Raw genomic sequence first — 25,031 nt, forward strand, 5'->3', positions numbered from 1 at the left:
CATCTCACCATCAGCTTTTCCTGATCCCTCCCTCTCCACCTTCATGCTCTTACTTGAGATAAGAGGATTTCTTCCTCCCAGGTACTTTACAAGACAGGTACACTGCCACCTAGTGGTACCTGGGCTAACCATGTCATAGATGTATTTGGCTAAACCATGTCCCCTTTCCTGTTAGATTTTTCAATTGAAAAGATAATGTAACAAGATTAAAGAATACGTTCTAAAAATTAAAAAACCCACTTGAACACATCATGCTTCCATTTTTGCACATTAACTTGCAGGCACTGTCCACATGCATTGTTGGTGTGATACCAGCAAAAGGTTCTGTCTGATGTTGACAGGCTCTGGTACCTAACTACTCTGAAAGATGGACTTGCTCCTTGCATGGCGGCAAGGGTGGAGGACAACTGTGTGACCAGTTTGGCCTTCTGCACAGAGACACTCAACAACTTGATTCGTCTGTCTTAAGAAAGCTTCCACTCCAGACTTCCCAGTCTCTAGCAAGAGGAACAACTGTTCACTCAGGCCAGAAGTGACTTATTGCCCTGTTACCAAACAGAAACATTTTAGGATCTGACTTTTCAGGTTAAGATTTTCAACCTACATTTAGAACCTCGATATGACCCATTAAAATGTGATTTAAATTAGAGATTGAACATCAGACTGAGGGGGTACAAGTACCTACCTGTGAAGTGAGGCAAGTAGCAGTCTTGTGTACCAACCCAGATGCTGCTCTCTCTGTGGGGAGAAGAGATGGCTATTCTGGCCTTTTTCACCTCACTGTGGCAGGTAATACCGTGGACAGCTGGGCTGCAGCTCAGTGCCTGGCTCTGGAAGGTACTGCCACTTACCCCGTGATTAAGAGGATCCTCCACCAGCTGTTTCATAAGAAGAATGAGGACACCGAGCAACAGTCTTGTACGCTCTTGCGCCATCTCAGTGGAAAGACAGTATGTGTCCATTACAAGGTCAGAGAAAAAAACCAAGTCTGGGGGGAACAATTGGGTCTCTGAGGTCAGTGCATGTAGGGAACTGAAAATGCAGATGGGAACTTGCCTGGTGGTCCAGTGTTAAGACTCTGCACTTCCATGGCAGGAAGCACTTCAGCCCCTGGTCTGGGAACTAAGATCCTGCATATGAAGTGCAGCGACAAAAAAATTTTAGAAAGAAAAAGGAAACGCGGGTGGTTGGTAGGATGATCTCATGCACAGGTAAAACTGGACTAAGTGTGGGTGAGGTGGGGTGTAGACAGGGAAGAGTGACAACAGCTGGCTGGGAAAGGTGAGGGAAGTAGGCTGCAGATGGTTTCTAACTCTATGCTAGAAGACTTACAACATGCAGAATTTGCTTGTGCTAGAAGTTTACTGTTGAAAACCACACAGACGTACAATTGCATTTACTTCCAGTAGAAATGTGAAGCTCAGGCTGAGGCATATACAAACCATTTTAGGGGGAAAGATAGTTAAATCAAGAAGGCCCCAGGAATTTTCTGTTCAGATTACTAATCTGTATTTTTTCCTTGACATCAGTTGGCTTGGATGGAAGGGGGCCCCACTGTAAACCCACTCTTTACTTTGCTAGCAACAAGCATCCCATGTGTTTGTGACATTAATCATGCTGGATGCCAGATTAGGATGTAACTTCTTTAAGGTCCCAGCATCTCTAAAAGTGACCATGGGTCTCCATACAAGTCTTCTATTTCCTCAGACCCTGATACATACCATGCTTGCTGTGGAGCTGAATAGCCATCAGTGGAAAGACCGCATTGTGGCCTGCCGGGCTCTCTCCCAGATCGGTGGAAATGTCAGTTTGGTAAGCCTTCTCTTTCTGTTTCCAGGACAGAAGGTCTAAGCAAAACTGGGCTCGGGAACTTTTCCACTTTTTGCTGCTATCTAGTTCCCATTCTTACCTCCCATTCTTCCCATGTTGCTGCCTCTTAGTCCTAACCCAGAATTATCTTCACATGCCAACATGTCGTTCTGTTACTTAAGCCACTGCTTCTCAACCTGGTGGGAGTCCACAAACTGTAACCTATCTACAGTGAAATAAGCAAAGAATAAAAATTTTTAAAGTTTAGAAACTTTTTATAGTAATTTGACATCGCCTCCACATTAAGGTACTTTATAAGTATCTGTCACCATAGTCCCCACTTTCAAAGAGCTGACATTAGTGTTGGAGTAACAAGATCAACATATACAAATGATTCAAGAACAAGAGATAAATGTAATGTACTCTCTTAAAACTCTTCAGAGAGACATTAGTATGGGCTGAACTTAGTAAAGTTCTGTGAAGGCGTGTGGGACAGCTGAGCAAGACTTAGAATTAAGGAAAGACTTCCAGGAATGGGAAACCCTGACCATCATCTAGGCTTTCAACTGACCTCCTTCTTGCCATTATTTTGAAATCAACTTCAGCTGTCCAAATGGGCGTTTCCCCTTCTTCCTATATGCCATGATCTTTTCCTCGTAACACCAGGCAACTCCACAATGGCCCAGAACAGTGCTGTTTTTGACCCTTGAATTTCGACATGGAAAGCACAGAACTTGGCCATTCATATATTCAGTATAATTCTGGACTTCCCTGGTGGCTCGGATGGTAAAGAATCTGCCTGCAATGAAGGAGACCCAGGTTCTATCCCTGGGTCATTCTAGTCTGGGTTAATTCTGCCTGGACCTTGCTGCTAAAGTCCGGGACCAGCAGCACAGGTATCACTTGGGAATTTGCTGGAAAGGCAAAAATCTCACCCCGGGTCAATTCAGTCAGAATCTGCATTTAACAATGTCTTTTTAACAACATCTGATTCATTTGCACATTCACCTTCTCAGCACTTGTCACTCAGGATGGCCTATTGGAAGTAAAAAGCCATGCAAGCAGGGGATGGGGTAAAGATGAGACCATCACATCAGGCTGATGGGGTTAAACAACATGTCCATCAGTTCTTTCACTTATTCAGTGAGCCTGCAGTTTCTGACCGCATCTTACATGTTAGGCAGGTAGCTAGCACTGGGTATGCAAAGATAACATGTCTTCTCTTGCTAAATGTTACATGTAAACAGCTGTAACAGATGTAGCTGTAAAGTATTATGGGGATTTCCTATTGCTTACAGAAGGGAGAGGTGAGTTCTCGGAGGACAGCCTTTTGAGGTCAACCCTAAAAGAATAGGAAAACATCAGGTATCAAGGGTGGAAAGGGAGCTATTAATCAAGGAGGGAGAATAGCTTAGGGCACATTACCTAATCACCAAGTCATATTTATCCCTTCTGCTTTGCGAGATATACTAACACACAGGGTGGCCAAAGGTCCTAGCTGGTCTAGTACATAGGACTTGCCCAGGCAAATTGGGATGAGGTGGTCACCCTACTAATGTATCACCTTCAAATTTTAAGAGTCTCAAGTGCAGCTGACAATATAGTTTGGTTAGTTTAAAGTGCGAGCTTCAAAAATAGGCCTGGACCTGAGTTCTGGCTCCAGGACTCAACATGTTAACCATGAGTAAGAAATCTAAGCCTCCATTTTGTCACCTGTAAGTGCTAGTTATCTGCTGTATGGGATTATTTGGGAAGATTAAGTGATGGGTAAAACTGCTTATGAGTACAGTGCCAATTACAAAATGGGATTCCCAGGTGGTTCAGTGGTTAAACAATCCGCCTGCCAATGCAGAAGACAAGGGTTCAGTCCCTGGGTCGGGAAGATCCCCTGAAGGAGGAAATGGCAACCCACGACAGTATTCTTGCCTGGGAAATCCCCTGGACAGAGGAGCCTGGCAGGCTACAGTCCACAGGGTCTAAATGATTCGGACCCGACTTAGCAACTGAACATACAAAACTGATGCACTGATAAATGGTATCTAACTATTATACCTATTTATAGGATATGAAACATAAGTTGATCCAGCTGATGTCGAGTGACTGGAATAAAAAAGTGAGACAAGCAGCTGCCCAAGCTCTGGGGCAAATGAACCTTGGAAAAGAGGTGCATGACACAATCAGGTAAGACCTTGTCAATATGGAGAAAGAAATGGCATTTGTTGAGCTGCTCAGTATGCTCAGCCTTGTACAAGATCCACTGCAGATTTTTTTTTTAAATAAAGTAAAAAGTTAACAGTCCCTATAGATACTGAGAATGTAGCTAAGGGAAGAACCATTAATTGAATGCCCATTACGTGTTTAGGCACTGTTTTAGATGTCTTGAGAGTTCAAACGTATAACATGATTCTGATTATACAAGATACACGAATGCCTAGCAAGGTCAAGTTTCATGAAAGATGGATAAGACTACATAAGCAGAGAGAAGGTAAGACATTCCATACGCCAAATACTGAAATGAGAGTGACACAATGTGAAGGCACGAGAAGAGAGCTTGACTGAAGCAAGAGGTGTATGTTTCAAGTTTTCTTTATTCAGTCATTCAACAGGGCTTAGCATCTAGCATATGCTAGGTAATAGGGATTCAAGTAAATAAAACAGTTGAGGTCTCTACCTGGTGAAACAAATTAATGGGGATAAGGCTAACTAGGAAAGCGTGGGAGTGGATAATGGCGAGCCTACAGAAGCTAGATTTCAGCCTGAGGGCACTGGAGGTAGTAGGGGTAAAGAAAGGAATGGGAAAAGTTTGAGGAGGGAAAATAAAAGCACCTGTGCCTTACAGAATCAAGCTGGGTCAAGGAAATTTCCAGGAGCGTGTGGAAGCCCTCTACCTGATTTGTGGGCTCAAGCTTATGACCGCCAAGCTTCTCCCAAGCTTTCTGAACTGCTTCTCTGATGACTTCATGGCAGTTCGGCGGGCAGCTTGTTTGGCAGCTGGTGCCCTGCAGATCCGTGATAATATGGTGAGTCAAGGAGACATGTACTCTTCTTACCTGATTAACCCAAGAGGACATTACTCTGTGCTCCCCTCATACACAGATCACTCACCATTCTGTAGGGACACAGAATGAGAGATCAGAACAGGAAGGTGAGGAGATATATAGGCCACACCAACAGTTAGGACCACACATAGCTCCAAGCCAGCCTAGACTCACTCTAGAGCACACCCCTGAAATCCTGTTCTCACCTCAGTTAACCAGCTTCTCATTATGTGTGCTCATAGGCTTTGGGATCAACTCCAGTGGATGGAGTTAAAATCTCTAGTTATTAGAGGAAAACCTGATGGAGGTACTCAAAAGCAGCCTATATGGCCAGAGATCTGTGAGCTGGGAAAATCAGTCTCTAGACAGGAGAGAGCACTGTGTGTAAGCTAGTACTTCTGGCTCCAGCTCATCTTTCACTAGATTTGATAGATCACTTTTCCAGTTAAAGCACATTTTAGAGAAGAGCAGACCCTGTCCATTCTTGCTCTTATTCTCTCCACTCAACACTGCCTTTTATCCGTCCTAGGTCCTTGAATGCCTTCTGAATCTGATACAGGGAGATCCCTGCTGGAAAATCAAGGCCTTTGCCATTCGAGGTATTATGGCAGTGGCTCCAACTCCTCTACCTCTAATACCTTCCCATATTTTATAGAGGATCCCCAGAATCTCTTTAGGAAGAGGGTAGAGGGGAAGGGAGGGGATGATCACAGCTTCTCAGAAGAAATTAAAAATCATTTCCTTCAATTTTTAGTTAAGGATCCCGAGTCTAGGTCTATGTCTATGTTGTGGTAGAGGACTGACAAGGCAGTCCCTGCCAACTGTTGGGTATGAGTTCCAAGTAGGTATCCGCTATTGGATATACTTGCTTTCTGTAGAGGTGTCAACCATAGGACTCCGTAAAAGTCAGACCAGATTTAAGACTGCTACAAACCTAAAATCCTGCCCTCAAATTTCGGAGCTTCTTTTTAGGGATCTTTGACATTGCTTCTTTCTGACAGTCTGGCAGGTCCCTATGAGAATCAGCTCTGGGTAGAGCCATGAAGTATAACTATACCTTCCTTTCCCCTTACCTGACTAGGCTGGTCTTGAGATATCTATCCCATATCTCATCCCTAGGTAAATACATTAGTGTATTCTCACATCCTAATGGACGAGGATGGTATTGAATAGCCCTCCTAGGAATTCTCTAGAGGATTCCTAAAATACTGATTGTCATCTAACAGGGAAGATATCCACTGGAGAAGGGATAGGCTACCCACTCCAGTATCCCTGGGCTTCCCTTGTGGCTCAGCTGGTAAAGAATCCACCTGTAATGTGGGAGACCTGGGTTTGATCCCTGGGTTGGGAAGATACCCTAGAGAAGGGAAAGGCTACCCACTCCAATATTCTGGTCTGGAGAATTCCAGGGACTGTATAGTCCATGGGGTCGCAAAGAGTCAGATATGACTGAGTGACTTTCACCACTTTTCAAAGACAATATACTCAGTTTTTGCAATATTTAATTTAGCAAGTGGTTGCCTATTCTTTCTTAGTATTTACTAGTAAGGCCACTTCTGGATGCTAGGACACAGCCAACTCAGTCTTAAGTGACAGTGGGACATGCCCTCTAATCTCTGCAGCTTTGGGGCAAATTGGCTGCGTGAGTCCCCAGCTGACAGACCTCCTGCTGTGGGCTGTCCACTATGAAGAATCACCAGGTGTACGACTAGAGGCTTGCCGGAGCATCCTAGCCCTCAAACTTCAAGGAGACCGGGTCAGGGACACCTTCCTCGACGTGCTGCTCCTAGAGAACCATGAGGCTGTTCTGAAGTAAGCACTAACCTCTGGTTCTAGCCAAGACCTCTTGTACTGCCAATTCTTCCAACCTTGTTAACAGACTATGTCCTTGACTCTTCAGGCTGCTTAACAGCTGTAAAAACCACAGGCTTATGCGTGCCATACATCTACTTATCCACGTAGGCAACAGAAAAACAGAGGACTAAATTAGATTGAAAGTGAAGCTCATGTAGTTTACGTATTTGTTCAGTATTCCAGGTGGTTTTTTAATTCAATTAACATTTATCAAGTGCCTACTTAGTGACAACAGGCTTTGGAGTCCAAAAGAGCAGGATTTGAACCCCAGCTCAGATATGTACTAGCTATGTGAGCTTGGGTAAGTTAATTCTCTGAGCCCATTTTTTCATGTATCAGATGCAAACGGTAGTCTACCATATGGGTAAGTGGTGGTGATTAAGGAGATAACATGTTAGTACCTGTCATAAAGGTGTTCAATAAACATTATCTAATAGTACCTTCAAATACATCATCTCAAAAACTACAAACACCCCTATAAGCTAAGCATCAAACAAGTTTTGCAAATAAAGCCCACCAAAACTGCACAGTTGAGACTGGAACTTAGGATTCTTGTCTGATTCCAAGTGCTGTATTTTCTACCTGCATGCTTTCAAGGATAGGAAGATTTAACCTAAGAAGTCCTTTTTACCTTTCAGAGAAATTCACCATGCAATGAAGATACTCAACTTAGAAAATGAAGAAAACCAAGAAATGCTTCAGGAGATCAGGAACAGGGTAGATAAGTATAAGCTGTTTTCAAGAAAAAATTCAGGGTTCTCAAGAGTTCCTCCTGATGGCTCAGTGGTAAAGAATCTGCCTGCCAAAGCAGGAGATGCAGGTTCCATCTCTGGGTAGCAGAGATTGCCTGAAGAAGGAAATGGCAACCCACTCCAGTATTCTTGCCTGAGAAAGTCCATGGGCCGAGGAGCCTGGCAGGCTACAGTCCATGGGGTCGCAAAAGAATCAAGACTAAACAGTTTCTCAGACTCCCTTCCCCAAGCATGTAGATACACTTTCAATATTTCTAATCGTAGAAATATTTTCTACAATCCCACAGAAAACAGAAGATACAAAACACATCTGTGCAAGACAGGATTATAAAATCCTAATAATAAAACGACAAACAGCAGCCTATTAGTCCCATCAGGTAGCCATCGAGATCAGTTTGTTGTTGTTTCTGAAATACTGTTTCCTTCCTTCCTGTGTTCTCCTCACCATTCTCTAAACCCAAGTTCTTTCTTTTTTGCAGATGGGTATAAAGAAGGAATGAGGGATTGAAGCTGGCCCCCTAGATTTTCTTTTTCCTTCTAAATTTCTCTTAATTCCTAATCTGGGCTCTTTCCCCAAAGGAACACTAGCTAAACAGGTGGTTCTAGTTTTTCAAAGCTACTGGCAGAGATGAGTAGAGGGGAAGAATACTTTTAAAAAGGCAAAAGATTCTTTCTAAATATAATTCACAAAACCAATTTCACATCAGGCATTTCTTAGCAGATTCATCATGCCCAAAAGCTAAAGTACATTTTTCATTAACAAGTGGTTTTTTCATTAACAGGTGTAAAAATGTCCAACCAACATCACAAGAGAACAATGTTTTCAGGCATTTTATGTACCACCTAATATTAATAAGCATGATGCAATATGTTACTTCATTAACACTTTTTGATGACCTGCAGCCTGATAAGAGTTTTTTTTTAATCATCATCTGTTCTGTTTCAGATTCAAACACTAAGCCAAAAGGAACTGTTGATACAGAAAGTATTCAAGATTGAGGCAGCCGTAAGAAAAGTGAAGGAGGAAGCAAAACGTGTTTATGTGCAACCCAAAGAAGGGCAAAAACCACTGAAGCTCCATACTTTTCTCCAAGAAAATTTTCAGGGTAGGTTTTCTAGGAATGAGTCCTATGCCTTGATTCCCTTAACAAGCCTTTTCAGGACTGGAGGTCTGGGGACTTAGTTGTGAGCCCTGTAGGATGAGAGCCAGGAAAGGATACTTCTCTTTCTTCTTGGCCACCATCTCAGTCTGTTGTCTTTTCCTTGCCCCTTGGGTTTTGATTTTGCTATCTGATCCCTTTAGAAAAATGAATGATGTAGCTCTGAACCAATTTGAAAGTGAGGTAAAAAAAAAAAGGACACCTTAGAAAAACAAAAAAACTGCTGTATGTCTGGCTAAGCACTCGGAAAAAGCCTTGAAGCTTAAACTTCAATAGGCTGAGATGTACTCTCATGTACATCTAGGCTTTTGCAACTTAAAAAAAGACTTCATCAAGTTCTCAACTTTATATAACTGAAACTTAGCACTCATGGCAAAATGATCTTAAAAGTTCCAGATTCAACCTAAAATGATGAGGTGGAGACATCAAGCTGTACCAAAACATAAAATCAAGTGCGCCCAGGCATAGCAGCAGCAGCCTCAGGTCATTCAGCCAGCTAGCGGCCCACCAGCCACCACCCCAAACCCAGGTTTTCTGGTTCCAAGTCCAATGCTCCCTCCTGTACACCAGGCTCTCTTCCACCAACCATGAGAATATTCATTTGCCAGATTTGGGGAAGTTTCTTTCAACTACCAGAAAAAAAGAAAAGAGTAGAAAGTAACTTGAACAGCAGCATTCCCTCACGGCCAGCCTGCTACAAGCTGGCTGACTGTGGCCTATGACAGCACAGCTAGTGACATGCTGCCTGTTTTAGCAGCAGCACAAGCCACTGATGCAAGCAAGCACTGAGCAAAAACATAATACCCTTTAAAAAACATAATATACTCATAACTTTTCTAATAGGATTGTGCTGTTTGGGGTTCAAGGAGCATGATTAAAATGAATCAATTACCCCTAGGGTTGCAAAATTGGTCCCAATCCTACATCCACCCTAAGTTACCTTGCGCCTCAGCCATTGCAGTTTTCCCGTACCTACCCTCCTCCTCCCACATTTCTTCAGACCATGCCACACAATAATCTAGCCTCAGAAAAGGAGAACTCTTTGGCACTTTAATAACTTTTCTAACATTCCCACAAACTCACAGTAACAAACAGGAAACTGAACCCAACCCTCCCCACAAACTGATGAAAGAGAACTCAGATGAAGGATGCAAATTCCAAGTAAAAACTTCTCATGTCTCAAGCAGAATAACACAGCAAATCCCACACAGTACTCTGAAGCCTGAGGGTGATAATGAAGTTGGTCTCTCAAATGATCAGGAATCAAGTTACTCCTGCAGAAAAGGCTCCTTTTTCCATCTCCAACTCCTGCTTTTACTTCTGTGCCTAGGTGAGGAGGTGTCTCCTAGAAGACGGTCTGACTTCTATGATACTGAGGCAGTCATAAAGGTAAATATGAACACACTGATGGGTATCAAGTAAGAAAATGAGTTTTCTCCCTCAAAAGATGGTGGGAGAGAACCACTACTGTCTTATTTCTCACATTTAGTGAGTAACTAGTTCAGGTTAGAGGCATCTTGGTGAGCAGCAGCCCCTTATCATATAACATGGTTGCCAAGGAAAGCTGGTCCTCCACAGTGTCACAGGGCAAGTCCCCTACTCGCACAAACTCTGGGTAGGAGCGAAGCAAGAGTTCCATGGCATCAGCTTGCTGGGGGTATATCTCCAAGCACTTAGGCTCTTCCAGGTGATAAACTCGGGAGTTCTCCACTGTGTAATAAAGAAATAAATGGCCCCCCTCACCCACCAGCCGAGCTATACCATCCTGAAGCATGTGCACTTCTGTTTCTGTTGTCAACTGGGCTCCCACGTTTACAGGTTCTCCAGCCTCCCAGCGAATTGGGAGCCCATAAACGCTTAGTGCCCTCTCCCTGTCAGTCAACACAGGGGGCAGAGAATCGTGGATGAAGTCTTTGGCTCGCTGGTCAGCCACAGCATCAACTGGGGCAAAGTGTCCCAAGCGGGCAACCAGGACCCGCACCTTCTCCATGAAAGCGGTTCTTCGCGGATCCTTAGAATCCGAATGCTGGGCCCCCATGTAATCCATAAAGTCTCGGGGCAGCCCCCTACGAAACTCCACATTTTCCTCCATTGCGGCCTGCACTGCCAGGGGCAGTACAGCCTCCAGGAAGTCGCCCCAAGTATTGCGCTGGAATGTGGACAAGGTCAAGTGCAGAGAGTGCACCCCATCCTGGCATTCGGCTTGGTGAATGAAGCCTCGGGGGAAATAGAGCAAATCTCCAGGTTCCAGCACCGTCTGCAGCACCGGCTCTCCGAGGTCGTCCTGGCTGAAGTTGGGGCTGGACGTCAGGGCCAGTTCCTCGGTCGGCACCCGCGGTCTGTAGACCCGCCAGAGTTTCCTACCTTCCAGCTGCAGCACGAAAGCCTCGATGTCGTCGTAGTGGGGGGCAAAGCCCTGCGAGTTGGGGGGAGTAAGGTAAACGTTGGAGCCTGCCATACTTCCGAACTGCTCCTGGAGCACGGCCAAAAACTGCCACACGGTGGTGGAGAAAGCCTGCGGACAGAGGAAGCGCAGGGAGCAGCCGGCCTGGTACAAGGACCACGCGGCGGCGGGCAGGGCGCGGCCGGGAGGGTTCAAGGTCTCGCGCCGCCCATTGACGTAGCGCGCGGCGTCCAGGTGCTGCCCGAATTGCACCTCCTCGTTGCGCAGTATGGAGTCGAGGTCGGCGGTAGAGAAAAGACCCTGGTAGTAGCTGTGGTCCTGCCGCCGCACCAGCACTGCCTCGCGCTCCCACAGGCGCCGGTAGAAATGGTCCGGCGGCATGGGCGCAATGAGCCACTCGAAGAGGCGCGCCGCCCGTCGCCGGCTGCTAGGGATGCGGTTCAGCTCGGCCAAGATGCGCTGCAGCGGGGAGTCCCAGGGCAGCTCCTCGCCCATGCTTTCCCCCTGCGGCCCCGACAGCGTGGCAGGAGCCACGGACGGCGGGACGGCCGCCGTGTGCTGGGCAGAGCACAGCAGGGCCGAGGTCTCCACCAGGCGCGCGGACGGCCCCGAAGCCGGCACCAAGCGCGCGGGCAGCGCCGACGCCTCCGACAGGCGCACCGGCGGGGTGTGAGCTTCCACCAAGCGTGCCGCCGGGGTCTGCGCCTCCACCAAGGCGCGGGGAGTCTGCAGGGAGCGGGACGCGGGCGAAGCCTCCAGCAGCTCCGCGGGCCCGAGCTGGCCGTGCGGCTCCCGCCCGGTCGCATCCGAAAGGGCCGCCGCCCCTCCCGCCAGCGGGTCCCCGGGTTCACCGACCGTCGACTCCACCCTTGAGTCCTCCAAGTCCTCGCTCTGCAGCGTCTGGGCCCTGAGCGCGGCCATTCGGGACGAGACACTTCTCCTCAGCTGCCGTCGGATCTTTCTGGGCCTCAGGGGCAGGGCCAGGACCGACCCGCTATGTGGCTGTTGCTGGCGCCGGCGTCTCAACCGCCCGCGTCTCAGCAGCCCAGCGCTAGCCCTGAGCCCGTCCATGGTCCGAGCCTCCCGCTAGTCCAGCGGGAGACGGCCGGAAGCCGGCTCACGCACGCGGCGCCGCAGTGTACTCTGGGAAGGGGGCGGGCCTCCAGCTGCCTTCAGGCTGTCCACGCCCACCATTTTTCCTCCGGCGCTTCCCGCTTCCCCAGTTAGAAAACGTTAAATTCTCGGGTTCGCCTAGAGCCGCGGAGTCTCTGCCAAGTTGACATTGGTTCCATATTTAGAGGACAACTTAAAAATCAGATTGTCAGGGACTCCAGGAAAAAGTTGCGACTTAACTCTCCTTTTCTTCCTGTGTCTGCAGATTGCGGTGTTCACAGGCTTGTCCCCGTTTCCGAATAACACGTTGCCCAGCAGCTTTGCATGAGAAAGCTGACAATTCTTGGTTTCAAGGATTGCACTCAGGCAAAGTTCTAAATTCAGACTTTTGGTCCATCTGGTCCTCTTTACAGATATTGATTGAAGCCCTAAATTCCGCCGCCTAACTTCCCTTTGTCCTCTCTCCATTACAAATTTTCAGTCATAGCCCTATCTCCCTGAAGAAAAAAAAAAAAAAAAAATCCATGGACTTTTCTACTTGTATTTCTTTTTTAATATAACAAATGTTTACTGACTACCTACTAAGTGACAGACATCGCGACAGCATGGGGTAACAATCACAAGCAAAACAATGAAACATTATTACCTGCCTTCTTGGGACTTATTTCCGAGGACAAAATCAACATGCGAGATAATGCACAATCCTTTTTCTTCCCTTCATCTTTGCGAGTTTGATCCAGCTCAAACTTCAAGATCATGGAATGTTTTCTGACTTAATTCCATATTCAGTAAACATGCTGACTTTACCTGCGCAGGGCTTCTCTGGTGCTCAGCTGGTAAAGAATCGGCCTGCAATGCGGGAGAACTGGGTTTGATCCCTGGATTGGGAGGATCCCTGGAGAAGGGAACAGCTAAAAAGCCTCTTGATGAAAGTGAAAGTGGAGAGTGAAAAAGTTGGTCTAAAGCTCAACATTCAGAAAATGAAGATATGGCATTTGGTCCCATCACTTCATGGCAAATAGATGGGGAAACAGTGGAAACAGTGGCAGACTTTATTTTTGGGGGCTCCAAAATCACTGCAGATGGTGACTGCAGCCATGAAATTAAAAGACACTTACTCCTTGGAAGAAAAGTTATGACCAACCTAGATAGTATATTCAAAAGCAGAGACATTACTTTGCCGACTAAGGTCCGTCTAGTCAAGGCTATGGTTTTTCCTGTGGTCATGTATGGATGTGAGAGTTGGACTGTGAAGAAGGCTGAGTGCCAAAGAATTGATGCTTTTGAACTGTGGTGTTGGAGAAGACTCTTGAGAGTCCCTTGGACTGCAAGGAGATCCAACCAGTCCATTCTGAAGGAGATCAGCCCTGGGATTTCTTTGGAAGGAATGATGCTAAAGCTGAAGCTCCAGTGCTTTGGCCACCTCATGCGAACAGTTGACTCATTGGAAAAGACTCTGATGCTGGGAGGGATTGGGGGCAGGAGGAGAAGGGGACGACCGAGGATGAGATGGCTGGATGGCATCATGGACTCAATGGATGTGAGTCTGAGTGAACTCCAGAAGTTGGTGATGGACAGGGAGGCCTGGCGTGCTGCGATTCATGGGGTCACAAAGAGTCAGACACGACTGAGCAACTGAACTGAACTGAACTGAACCCACTCCAGTATTCTGGCCTGGAGAATTCCATGGACTGTATAGCCCATAAGGTTGCAAAGAGTCAGACAAGACTGAGTAATAATCATTGTCACTGTTACCTGCCCAACCCCCCAACTCCCCACCAACCCCCCACTGTCCTGGTCTGTGTGGCAGGTTGAAAAAGAATTTCCAGACATGAGGCAGAAAGAGAGAAGAATAAAGTTTGTTAGAGTGGGACAAGCTGTTAGAACAGTGAGCCAGCTTAAGGGAGAGCCGAACGTTTTTGCAGGCTAGCAGCCAATTTTTATAGCTTCAGGATAGAGAAAATTCCTACTGGAATGGTGGCATTAGGTGATTGGTTAGGATGCTATAGGGTGGATAGTAGGGTGGGTATTTTATATAATATGAAGTCTGGGAACTGGCCAGTTTTGATCCAAAAGCTCATGGCAACAGTTGCTATGGGGCTTGGTCAAGTTCAGAGAATTTTATCCTGTGAACTTTGTAAGGGACTCCACACCTGTGACCTTGGTGTTGGGCTCACATCCATCCCAGTAGGAAGACACAGAATTTCCTTTGGATGACCATTCTTTGTCTTACACTCAGTTGCTATGGATCAGGTGGGGCTCCATTTGGGCTCCAGAAGTGCTGCAGAGCACAGTGAATGCTCCAGAACTGTGGAAGGCCTGGAACATCACTGGAATCCAGTATCCTAAGGCCACATTGATTGGCTTGTGCTTAACCACGTGACCCAAATTTCTCCATTCCAAGTGAATCAAAGGAGCTTTGCTCTACAGACAGGCTGCCAGAGATTCTGGAGTCCACATGCTAGAGGTGAGCAATATCCTTATCATTTTTGGTGGCAATTGAGCATCCATCCAAGAAAATTCCTGTGTCCCCAGACTGCTGTGGGAGACCAACTTTTGAGTTCCGTGTTTTCGCTCCAAGCTGCCCCTGGTATTTAAGAAGAACTGCAAGCTGCACCTTGGGCCCGGGTATCTCATCAATTACCTGCCCTGAGCCCAGCTTTCTTGGGTGGGAGGGGTGGAGAGGGGGCCGAACTGAGATTCATGAAGGGAATCGGGGCTATTCTTGTATTCTTGATATCTGCCCTTCCCACCCCCTCTGGAATTCTGTTTTATTAGCTTTAGCTTCTCTCTACAGAATCTTCAATCGCACCTCCTCTGAACCTTAAATCAACCTCTTGAATCTGGGCCTCTCATTTTGTTGGGGCCAGTGTAAGGAAAGCAGGAGAGACTCCATCTTGAAGCCTGTCATCCATCTTAAAGACAGGATGTGAGCTGGGCCTGAACCCTGCCCAAGAGTGAGGAAACCATTGCTAGTGAAAACCAGGTCTCCTGGAGACTTCCCTCCCTACAGATGACAAACGGAGACTGTAGTTGAAGTCGGGCTGCCCCTGTTAGATTAACCATGGAGACATCCCCCCTTGATGTATGGTCATTGGCAGCCAGTTCAGTCAATTCAGTCCCTCAGTTGTGTCTGACTCTTTGTGACATCATGGGCTGCAGCACGCCAGGCCTCCCTGTCCATCACCAACTCCCAGAGTTCACTCAAACTCACGTGCATTGAGTTTACACCCTTGCAAGCAGTTTTGAACATGTTAGACTTACATCAAGTTACTCTCTCAGATCTCAGTAATCTCATCTGTAAAGTGGGAATAGTCATTGAATATACTTCTTCATAGAATTGTTGTGAGGATAAAATAATGGATGCAAGGCACTTAGTGCAGGATCTGGTAAAGGTCTACACACTTTAAAAATTGTAGTTATAATTATTATTATGAAACAAAGCCATGGACGATGGCTTTGGTGCCTCTGGCCCAGTTCGGAGGATCTAGGCGTGCAGGAGGCAGAGAAGTACTTCAGTTGGGCAGGATGACAGCATGAAATGGGGAGATTATTCATGCACATGCCCTGTGGAAGTTTAAGTGGGTCACTGGGACCATATCAGACAAGGCCATTGTGTGAGATATCACTCTGCAGTTACCTGGCCAAGAGCCAAAGGCCAAAATAAGGGTTGAAACCAACTGATGTTCTCCTGGAAAGTCCTGTGCCCTAATCTAGGGCTGCAGTGTCTGAAGGAAGGGCCAGCAGAGGGGGAGCCCTCTTCCTAATTGACAAACAAGCTGTGTGTGCTTGCCTGATAACAAGATTCTCTGGGGAAATACTGCAATGGGCAAGTTAAGGCTGTCACTGGCAGCTGTGTTTTTTCAAAGAGAGCAGTTTTCAGAATAAAGTGGACCCATCCTATAGTGAACTGGGGGGATGAGCTATGCTTCTTGGCTGGCAAAGCTGGGGAATACTGTGCTTAGCTGGACGAGGGCCATAGATTTGTCTTTACCACATCCTGTACAGGTATCTTCTACTCTAAGTCTTTCCTGTGACCTCATCCCCTTCTTTTTTTCAACATTTTTGTGATTTCCTCAAATAAAGAATGTTGTTTCTATCTGTCTTTTAAGTTTCCCTTGCGACTGGGAGGCACCTTTTGGGGACTGGCTTATCTTTAATTTCATCTTTTTCCAATGGATCTACTTAGTTCAACAAAAGTAGCTATTAATAACCATTTTCTAGGAATTCCCTGGTGGTCCGGCAGTGGAGAGTCCATTCTTCCAATGCCAGGGGTGCAGGTTTGACCCCAGATTGGAGAACTATGGTTCCACATGTCACAGGCGTGGCCAAAAAATTTCTAAAAAACAAAACAATTTCTACAAATATAATTTACTGACATGGAATAACTTCTCAATATATCATTGAATAAGGAAAAAGAAACAGACAAAATAAGTGATACAGTAGGTTCCCATTCAGGATGTGTGTGTGTGTGTGTGTGTGTGTGTGTGTGTGTGTGTGTGTGTGTGTGGTGTGTATGTGTATTTCTATCTATACATCTGCCCATATATACATACTAGTGAAAAAATTTTGGGAGTCCTTATGCCACAATATTTAACAGTGATTGCCTTTGGATGGTGGGATTTCAGGTGATTTTTATTTTCTTCTTTTTTGCTTATTTGCATGGTCTGGGTTTTCTACATTATAAATATCATTTATACAATTAAAAATACAGTGTTTTTTAAACAACAAACTTCACTTCCTCTAATTCTTTCATTTTTCCTGCTCTCTAATCATTGTTTGCCTTGCTCTTGTTTTCTTGAATTACCTTTATTAATTAAAGAAATTTGATATTGAGATTATAAATGTTAATAATTGTTCATCAGAGAAGCTGCTGTAGAAAAGAGGTTGGATAGAGCCTATCCCATATTTAAAGCTACATAGAATGATTTGAAGCCTCTCAGAAAAGTTATCTCCTCCACCAAAACCCATTGTTAGTTTTTCCTTCGAATTCAGTTCAGTTCAGTTCAGTCGCTCAGTCGTGTCTGACTCTTTGCAACCTCATGGACCACAGCACGCCAGGCTTCCATGTCCATCACCAACTCCCAGAGTTCACTCAAACTCACGTCCATTGAGTTGGTGATGCCATCCAACCACCTCATCCTCTGTTGTTCCCTTCTCCTCCTGCCCTCAATCTTTCCCAGCATCAGGGTCTTTTCAAATGAGTCAGCTCTTCGCATTGGCCAGAGTATTCGAGTTTCAGCTTCAGCATCAGTCCTTCCAATGAACACCCAGGACTGATCTCCTGTAGGATAGACTGCTTTGATCCTCTTGTAGTCCAAGGGACTCTCGAGACTTTTCTCCAACACCACAGTTCAAAAGCATCAATTCTTTGGCGCTCAGCTTTATGGACCAACTCTCACATCCATACATGACTACTGGAAAAACCATTGCCTTGACTAGACGGACCTTTGTTGACAAAGTAATGTCTCTGCTTTGGAATATGCTATCTAGGTTGGTCATAACTTTCCTTCCAAGGAGTAAGCGTCTTTTAATTTCATGGCTGCAATCACCATTTGCAGTGATTTTGGAGCCCAGAAAAATAAAGTCTGGCACTGTTTCCACTGTTTCTCCATCTACTTCCCATGAAGTGATGGGACCAGATGCCATGATCTTCGTTTTCTGAATGTTGAGCTTTAAGCCAACTTTTTCGCTCTCCTCTTTCACTTTCATCAAGAGGCTCTGTAGTTCTTCTTCACTTTCTATCATAAGGGTGGTGTCATCTGGATATCTGACGTTATTGATATTTCTCCCAGCAATCTTGATTCCAGCTTGTGCTTCATCCAGCCCAGCATTTCTCATGATGTACTCTGCATATAAGTTAAATAAGCAGGGTGACAATATACAGCCTCGACATATTCCTTTTCCTATTTGGAACCAGTCTGTTGTTCCCTGTCCAGTTCTAAATGTTGCTATTAGTCATTGCCTTTTTCATTAATTCCTCCCCCCTCCCCACATTGGGAAGATATATTAGATTGCCAGGGCTACCATAGCAAAGTACTACAGACTGGCTAACTTGAACAACAGAAATCTACTTTCTTACAATTCTAGAGACTGGAAGTCTGAGTCAAGGTTTTGATGGGACTGGTTTCTGGGTCCTCTCTCCTTGGCTTGTGAATGACTGGCTTCTCCCAATCTTCATATGGTCTTTCCTCTGTACAAGTCTGTGTTCAAATTTCTTCTTTTTATAAGAGCATCAGTCATATTGGATTAGGGTCCATTCTTAAAATCTCACTTTAATTTCATAACCTCTTTAAAGAACTTGTCTCCAAATATAGTCACATTCTGAGTTACTGGTTAGAATTTATGAATAACACATGAATTTTAAGAGACACACTTTAGCCTGTGACAGAGGGGTGATATATACTAAATCACAAATTCCTTGAAGCACTTTTCCTTTTTGAAGGAAGGATAACATGATAAGTTATTGAAAAGGAGATAGGGAGAAAAAGAAATTTAAGGAACGTAAAAGAAAACAAATGTCCAGGGTAGTGGTTTTCAGCCCAAGATGACTTTGTACCCACCCCCTGCAACCTCCTTCCCAGGGGACATTTGACAATATCAAGAGACATTTTTGTTTGTCACAACAGGGGAGATGTTACTGGCATCTAATGCATAGAGGCCAGAGATGCTGCTAAACATTCTACAATGTGTGATACAGCACCACACAAAGGATTATCCAGACCCAGACCTAAATGTACCAAATATACCTAAATATACCAAAAGACGCTTGCTCTTCGGAAGAAAAGCTATGACCAACCTAGACAGCATATTAAAAAGCAGATATATTACTTTGCTGACCAAGGTCCATCCAGTCAAAGCTATGGTTTTTCCAGTAGTCATGTATGGATGTGAGAGTTGGACTATAAAGAAAGCTGAGCACTGAAGAATTGATGCTTTCGAACTGTGGTGTTGGAGAAGACTCTTGAGAGTCCCTTGGACTGCAAGGGATTCAAAGCAGTCAATCCTAAAGGAAATCAGTCCTGCATATTTATTGGAAAGAAGGACTGATGCTGAAGCTGGAACTTCAGTACTTTGGCCACTTGATGCAAAGGGCTGACTCATTGAAAAAGACCTTGATGCTGGGAAAGATTGAGGGCAGGAGGAGATGGGGATGACAGAGGATGAGATGGTGGATGGCATCACCGACTCAATGGACATGAGGTTGAGCAAGCTGCAGGAGTTGGTGATGGACAAGGAAGCCTGGTGTGCTGCAGTCCATGGGGTCGAAAAGAGTTAGACATGACTGAGCAACTGAACTGAACTGAACTGAAATGTATCAAGGTTGAGAAACCCTAGGATAAACTTTTGGATGACTTCATCAATATAAAATTTGAATATCTTTGATCCAGTAATATTAATACTACTTCCAAGAATCTATCCAGCAGAAATATCCACCCATGTGTACAAACATATATATATAGATAGATACTTATTGTTTATCAGTTCAAAATTGAAAATGGCTCAAATGTACTAAAGATCAAGAATTCTTGTTAAAAATTATTACTAGGAAAGATGTTGAAAATATATTGTAATTGAAAAATCAAATTCCAGAACAATATGTATGTTGTCCCTTTTTGTTGTTAAAAATGCAATCCATGTACATTTATATATAGTTTCTTTAAAACTACATGTGTTATATATGTGTCTGTGTGCACAGTTGAATACCTGAAGTCAGAGGTTCCCTCTGGGGAATGGCGTTATTGGCAATAGAACTTTCATGCTTAAATTTATACATTTCTGAGTTACTTGGCTTAAAGTCTCAAGGATACAGGACTTTGCTTTGGCAAATGTGAGACAGACTCCAGGCTAACTTTGAGAATATTGACTCTTACTAATTTGGATCATTGTTTTACCAAATTACTGTAAATCAGGGAGCAACGTATTGTAATAATCCTCAAACCAAATCTGGCAGAACTCCTGTGGACTAAGAATTATTTTTATGTTTTTAAATGGCTGATTGAAAAAAATCAAAAGAAAAAGAATATTTTGTGATGTAAAATTTATACAAAACTCAAATTTCATTGCCAACATAATAAACTTGTATTGGAAGTTTGTATTGTACTCATTCATTGGAGACTCCCTGGGGCTACTTTCATGCTACAACAGCAGAGTGGAGTAGGCTGTCTCACACTCAAAGCATAAAATATATACTATTTGGCCCATCACAGAAAAAGTCTGCAAAGTCCTGCGGTACAATACGTAAGATGTTTTCTAGGATGTTGAACTTCCAGCTCTTTTGCTACGGTCCCACTAAAAGAATTGTGAAAAACTATGTCACCTCTTCACCTTCTTTCATCAACATCAAAAATGTTTTTAAGGACTTCTGTGGTGGTTCAGTGGTAGAGAATCCACCTGACAACATGGGAGACACAGGCTCCGTCCCTGATCCAGAAAGACCCCACAAGCCACAGAGCTGCTCGGCCCCTGTGCCACAGCTATTGAGCTTGTGCTCTAGAGCCTGGAAACTGCAACATGAGAAGCCTGCACACTGCAACTAGAGAGCAGAGAAAGCCCACGCACAGCAACAGACCCAGCACAGCCAAAAATAAATAATACATAAATAATTTTTAAAATGTTTTTAAGTAGATACAAAGAGTCTAATTTCTAACATCTACATATTCTGGCATTATATATTGATATTTTAATTAATTGTTATATCACTTCAAAAATGCATCCAACTAAATCTCTAACAGTTTGGTACCTACCATCCATCCTCTGGAGAAGGAAATGACAACCCACTCCAGTATTCTTGCCTGGAGCATCCCATGGATGGCAAAGCCTGGTGGGCTACAGACCATGGGGTTGCAAAAGTCAGACATGACTTAAGCAACTTAGCACACATATATCATCCATATTAAAAATTGTAATAAACAAGCTTGTAATAAACAAGCTCTTCTTTGAAGTTGAAAATTTAATCTTTTTTTAAACTCACATTCTATTTTTAAATGAGTTCCACACAGAATTTTATTCTAATATATTCTATATGCTTGAAAATATTTTTTATCCTCATCACACTATCTGTAACAAAAATATGTGTTTAAATTGAGGTTACAATTATAGTCTCTTACCATAGTCTGGGTTTCTTCCTGGGACTCCCTGACCTCCTAAATGATTTTTTTTTAATTTGCATTCATTGAGACTCGTTCTTTTGTTGTATAGTTCCAAAGGTTTTAACAAATGCATAATGCCTGGTATTCACCATTTTGGTGTCATAGAGGCTAGTTTCTGTTCAGTTCAGTTCAGTCACTCAGTCATGTCCGACTCGTTGCAACCCCATGAACTGCAGCATGCCAGGCCTCCCTGTCCATCACCAACTCCCAGAATCTACCCAAACCCATGTCCATTGAGTCGGTGATGCCATCCAACCATCTTATCCTCTGTCATCCCCTTCTCCTCCTGCCCTCAATCTTTCCCAGTATCAGGGTCTTTTCAAATGAGTCAGCCCTTCACATCAGGTGGCCAAAGTATTGGAGTTTCAGCTTCAACATCAGTCCTTCCAATGAACACCCAGGACTGATCTCCTTTAGGATGGACTGGTTGAATCTCCTTGCAGTCCAAGGGACTCTCAAGACTCTTCTCCAACACCACAGTTCAAGAGCATCAATTCTTCGGCACTCAGCTTTCTTTATAGTCCAACTCTCACATCCATACATGACTACTGGAAAAACCATAGCCTTGACTAGACGGACCTTTGTTGGCAAAATAATGTTTCTGCTTTTCAATATGCTATCGAGGTTGGTCATAACTTTCCTTCCAAGGAGTAAGCGTCTTTTAATTTCATGGCTGCAATAACCATCTGCAGTGATTTTGGAGCCCAGAAAAATAAAGTCAGCCACTGTTTCCTCTGTTTCCCTATCTATTTCCCATAAAGTGATGGGACCGTATACCATGATCTTCGTTTTCTGAATGTTGAGCTTTAAGCCAACTTTTTCACTCTCTTCTTTCACTTTCATCAAGAGGCTATTTAGTTCTTCACTTTCTGCCATAAGGGTGGTGTCATCTGCATATCTGAGGTTATTGATATTTCTTCTGGCAATCTTGATTCCAGCTCAGATTGTGCTTCTTCCAGCCCAGCGTTTCTCATGATGTACTCTGCATATAAGTTAAATAAGCAGGGTGACAATATACAGCCTTGATGTACTCCTTTTCCTATTTGGAACCAGTCTGTTGTTTCATGTCCAGTTCTAACTGTTGCTTCCTGACCTGCATACAGGTTTCTCAAGAGGCTGGTCAGATGGTCTGGTATTCCCATCTCTTTCAGAATTTTCCACAGTTTATTGTGATCCACACAGTCAAAGGCTTTGGCATAGTCAATAAAGCAGAAATAGATGTTTTTCTGGAACTCTCTTGTTTTTTCCATGATCCAGCGGATGTTGGCAATTTGATCTCTGGTTCCTCTGTCTTTTCTAAAACCAGCTTGAACATCTGGAAGTTCATGGTTCATGTATTGCTGAAGCCTGGCTTGGAGAATTTTAAGTATCGCTCTACTAGTGTGTGAGATGAGTGCAATTGTGCGGTAGTTTGAGCATTCTTTGGCATTGCCTTTCTTTGGGATTGAAATGAAAACTGACCTTTTCCAGTCCTGTGGCCACTGCTGAGAATAGTTTAACCACCCTAAAAATCTTTGCTTCCTCTTTTCCATCCTGTCTTCCTCCCCTCAAACACCCAACGATCAATGATCTTTTTATTATCTCTGTTGTTTTGCCTTTTCCAGAATGTCATATAATTAAAATCATACATTAGTAGCCTTTTCAGGCTAAATTCTTTCACTTTGCAATATATATTCAAGGTTACCCATACTTTTTTGTGGCTTGAGAGCTTTTCTTGTCTGAGAATAATATTTCATCATATGGATGTACCACTGTTAGTTTTTTCATTCAGCTATTGAAGATTGGTTCTAGTTTTTAGTGATTCATAGTGATTATGAATAAAGCTGCTATAAACATTCATGTGCAGGTAAGACATTTTTTATCATGATTTCAGTTTTATTTTTTGAAATATTTATTTGTCTGCTTCGAGTCTTAGTTGCAGCATGCAGTTTCATTTTTAGTTGCAACAATCAAACTTTTATTTGTGGCATGTGGGATCTAGTCCCCTGACCAGGAATTAAACCCAGACCCCATCATTGGGAATGTAGAGTCTTAGCCTCTGGACCACCATGAAAGTCCCATCATTTTTCACTTCAAGCATAATATTCAAAGAATATAATAAAAATGATTGACAGAGAAATACATCTTGAAAGTCAAAATTAAAATTATATAGCCCATCATAATGTATTATTCAATTTTTTAAGTAATAAAAAACAAGATAATAAATAGTTTGTTGGTTCTTACTACTTAAATAGCAAAAATACAATATAATATGTAGCTGAAATTATAAGTTATTTGTGAGGTAAGAATTATTATACAAGGCCCAGTGTTCTTTCTGCAAATATGTAAATAAGCATATATGAAACTCTGGAGTTAAACTTTTGAGATTAATTAGAAAATATTTAAGTATATAAAAACCAGAAACAATCTCATTAAATTCATCAGACATCATAACAAAATTGTTCCTATTTATTTAATGAAACAGGAAGATACATGCAAACACAAAGGCAAATTCAGTGTTTGTAGTACCAGTATAGATTTGTTCGCTGCAAATACACAGTTCTGATGTGTACTATTTTGCTTGATTCCTATTACAAAAGAAAAACATATGGTGCATTTATTGATAATGCAGTTTTCCTGCATCATCATATTCTGGTTAAAAAAAAAAAACCAGGGAAACTTCAAAGAATGTAAAATTTTCAAATTTAAAACGGTCTTTTTGTCAAGGTAGGTGAGAATATATTTTATTTAACAGTTTGTTAGCTTAATTGATAGCATGTATATATTTAGATATTTAGTAAGTGGGATTCCATTTATACTTTGACCCTAAGAATACATTTAGGAATGAGATAGATATCACTTTTTTTATTCCATAGAGTAACACAGAAATTTAGGTTGATATTAGAACAGCCTAGACTCCTGGGAATGCTTTAACCTAAGTACAAACTTAACCCTGACCATCACTACAATGGTTTATAAAATGAAAAGAGAGCAATGCAGTGTCCCCAGGGGCTGTTCACTCTGATTGAATCTATCTCAGCACATCTGAGGAATAAAGCTCTTGAATCATTGCTACTATAGTTCCCATAGCTGCGGCTACTTCTGTGTAACAGTAAAGATAAAGAAAACCCAGTCTCACCCCAAAGATCACCATGTGAAGGTCCAAGCCTTGGGTGGGCAGTTCAGGCATATTCTCCCCATTAGGCTGCTAACTGGGATCAAGAGTTAGGGCTTGAACTCATAGATTGAATTCTCTTATTTATGATGGTGGTTCATAGAGCTATAGCTGAAGAGGCTTTGTCTTTGGATATACCTGTCACGTGAGAACCGCATTTGGCATATGTGTTCACATGTTAATATTTCTCTGCAGCCTGTGAGGCCCTGCGCACCAAATCCCTGGTCACAGAGTCCAGTCCTGGGCCTAAACACAAGAAGCAGAGGTCGCTCATCACTTGTCAAAGATCTACGCACTGCCCGGGAAAAAAGAATTGCGATGGGACCATTTGGATATGACAACCAAGATCTCTAGCTAAGTGAAAACTCAGAAGTTTTTCCCAGGGCTTTTTCCCCTTGAAAGAAAGGTAATTATTTCTAGGATGAGTCCTTCTCGTGCTCCAAGACACAGGCAGCAGTGGACTTAGTCACATTCTTCTCTTTACCTGATGTTGTATAATCTCTTTGTCATTATGTTTATAAAGAAATATCTATTTAATGTTGACCTGGCTTTTTTTTTTTTTAACTTGGCTTTTTAATTTGCACCATATACACAG

General features: G+C 43.5%; 2 protein-coding genes across 2 annotated transcripts in view; one reads left to right on the forward strand and one right to left on the reverse strand.

The window, feature by feature from the left end:
* Positions 1–24,790, forward strand: part of HEATR4 (HEAT repeat containing 4) — a 36,788-nt gene extending 11,998 nt beyond the window's left edge. Inside the window, exons 7-16 of the mRNA XM_068963670.1 lie at positions 790–950; positions 1,708–1,812; positions 3,872–3,990; positions 4,649–4,829; positions 5,377–5,446; positions 6,470–6,659; positions 7,340–7,418; positions 8,400–8,559; positions 9,944–10,002; positions 24,632–24,790. Of these exons, the coding sequence (XP_068819771.1) occupies positions 790–950; positions 1,708–1,812; positions 3,872–3,990; positions 4,649–4,829; positions 5,377–5,446; positions 6,470–6,659; positions 7,340–7,418; positions 8,400–8,559; positions 9,944–10,002; positions 24,632–24,790 (1,283 nt within the window). The remainder of the gene's footprint in view (positions 1–789; positions 951–1,707; positions 1,813–3,871; positions 3,991–4,648; positions 4,830–5,376; positions 5,447–6,469; positions 6,660–7,339; positions 7,419–8,399; positions 8,560–9,943; positions 10,003–24,631) is intronic.
* Positions 9,707–12,088, reverse strand: RIOX1 (ribosomal oxygenase 1). The gene has a single exon (XM_068963671.1). The coding sequence runs from the start codon at positions 12,086–12,088 to the stop codon at positions 10,115–10,117; it is 1,974 nt and encodes a 657-aa protein (XP_068819772.1). The 3' UTR covers positions 9,707–10,114.
* Positions 24,791–25,031: the final 241 nt, after the last annotated feature.

The sequence above is a fragment of the Capricornis sumatraensis genome, chromosome 2 (genome assembly GCF_032405125.1).
Source record: "Capricornis sumatraensis isolate serow.1 chromosome 2, serow.2, whole genome shotgun sequence".
NCBI classification, from domain to species: domain Eukaryota; kingdom Metazoa; phylum Chordata; class Mammalia; order Artiodactyla; family Bovidae; genus Capricornis; species Capricornis sumatraensis.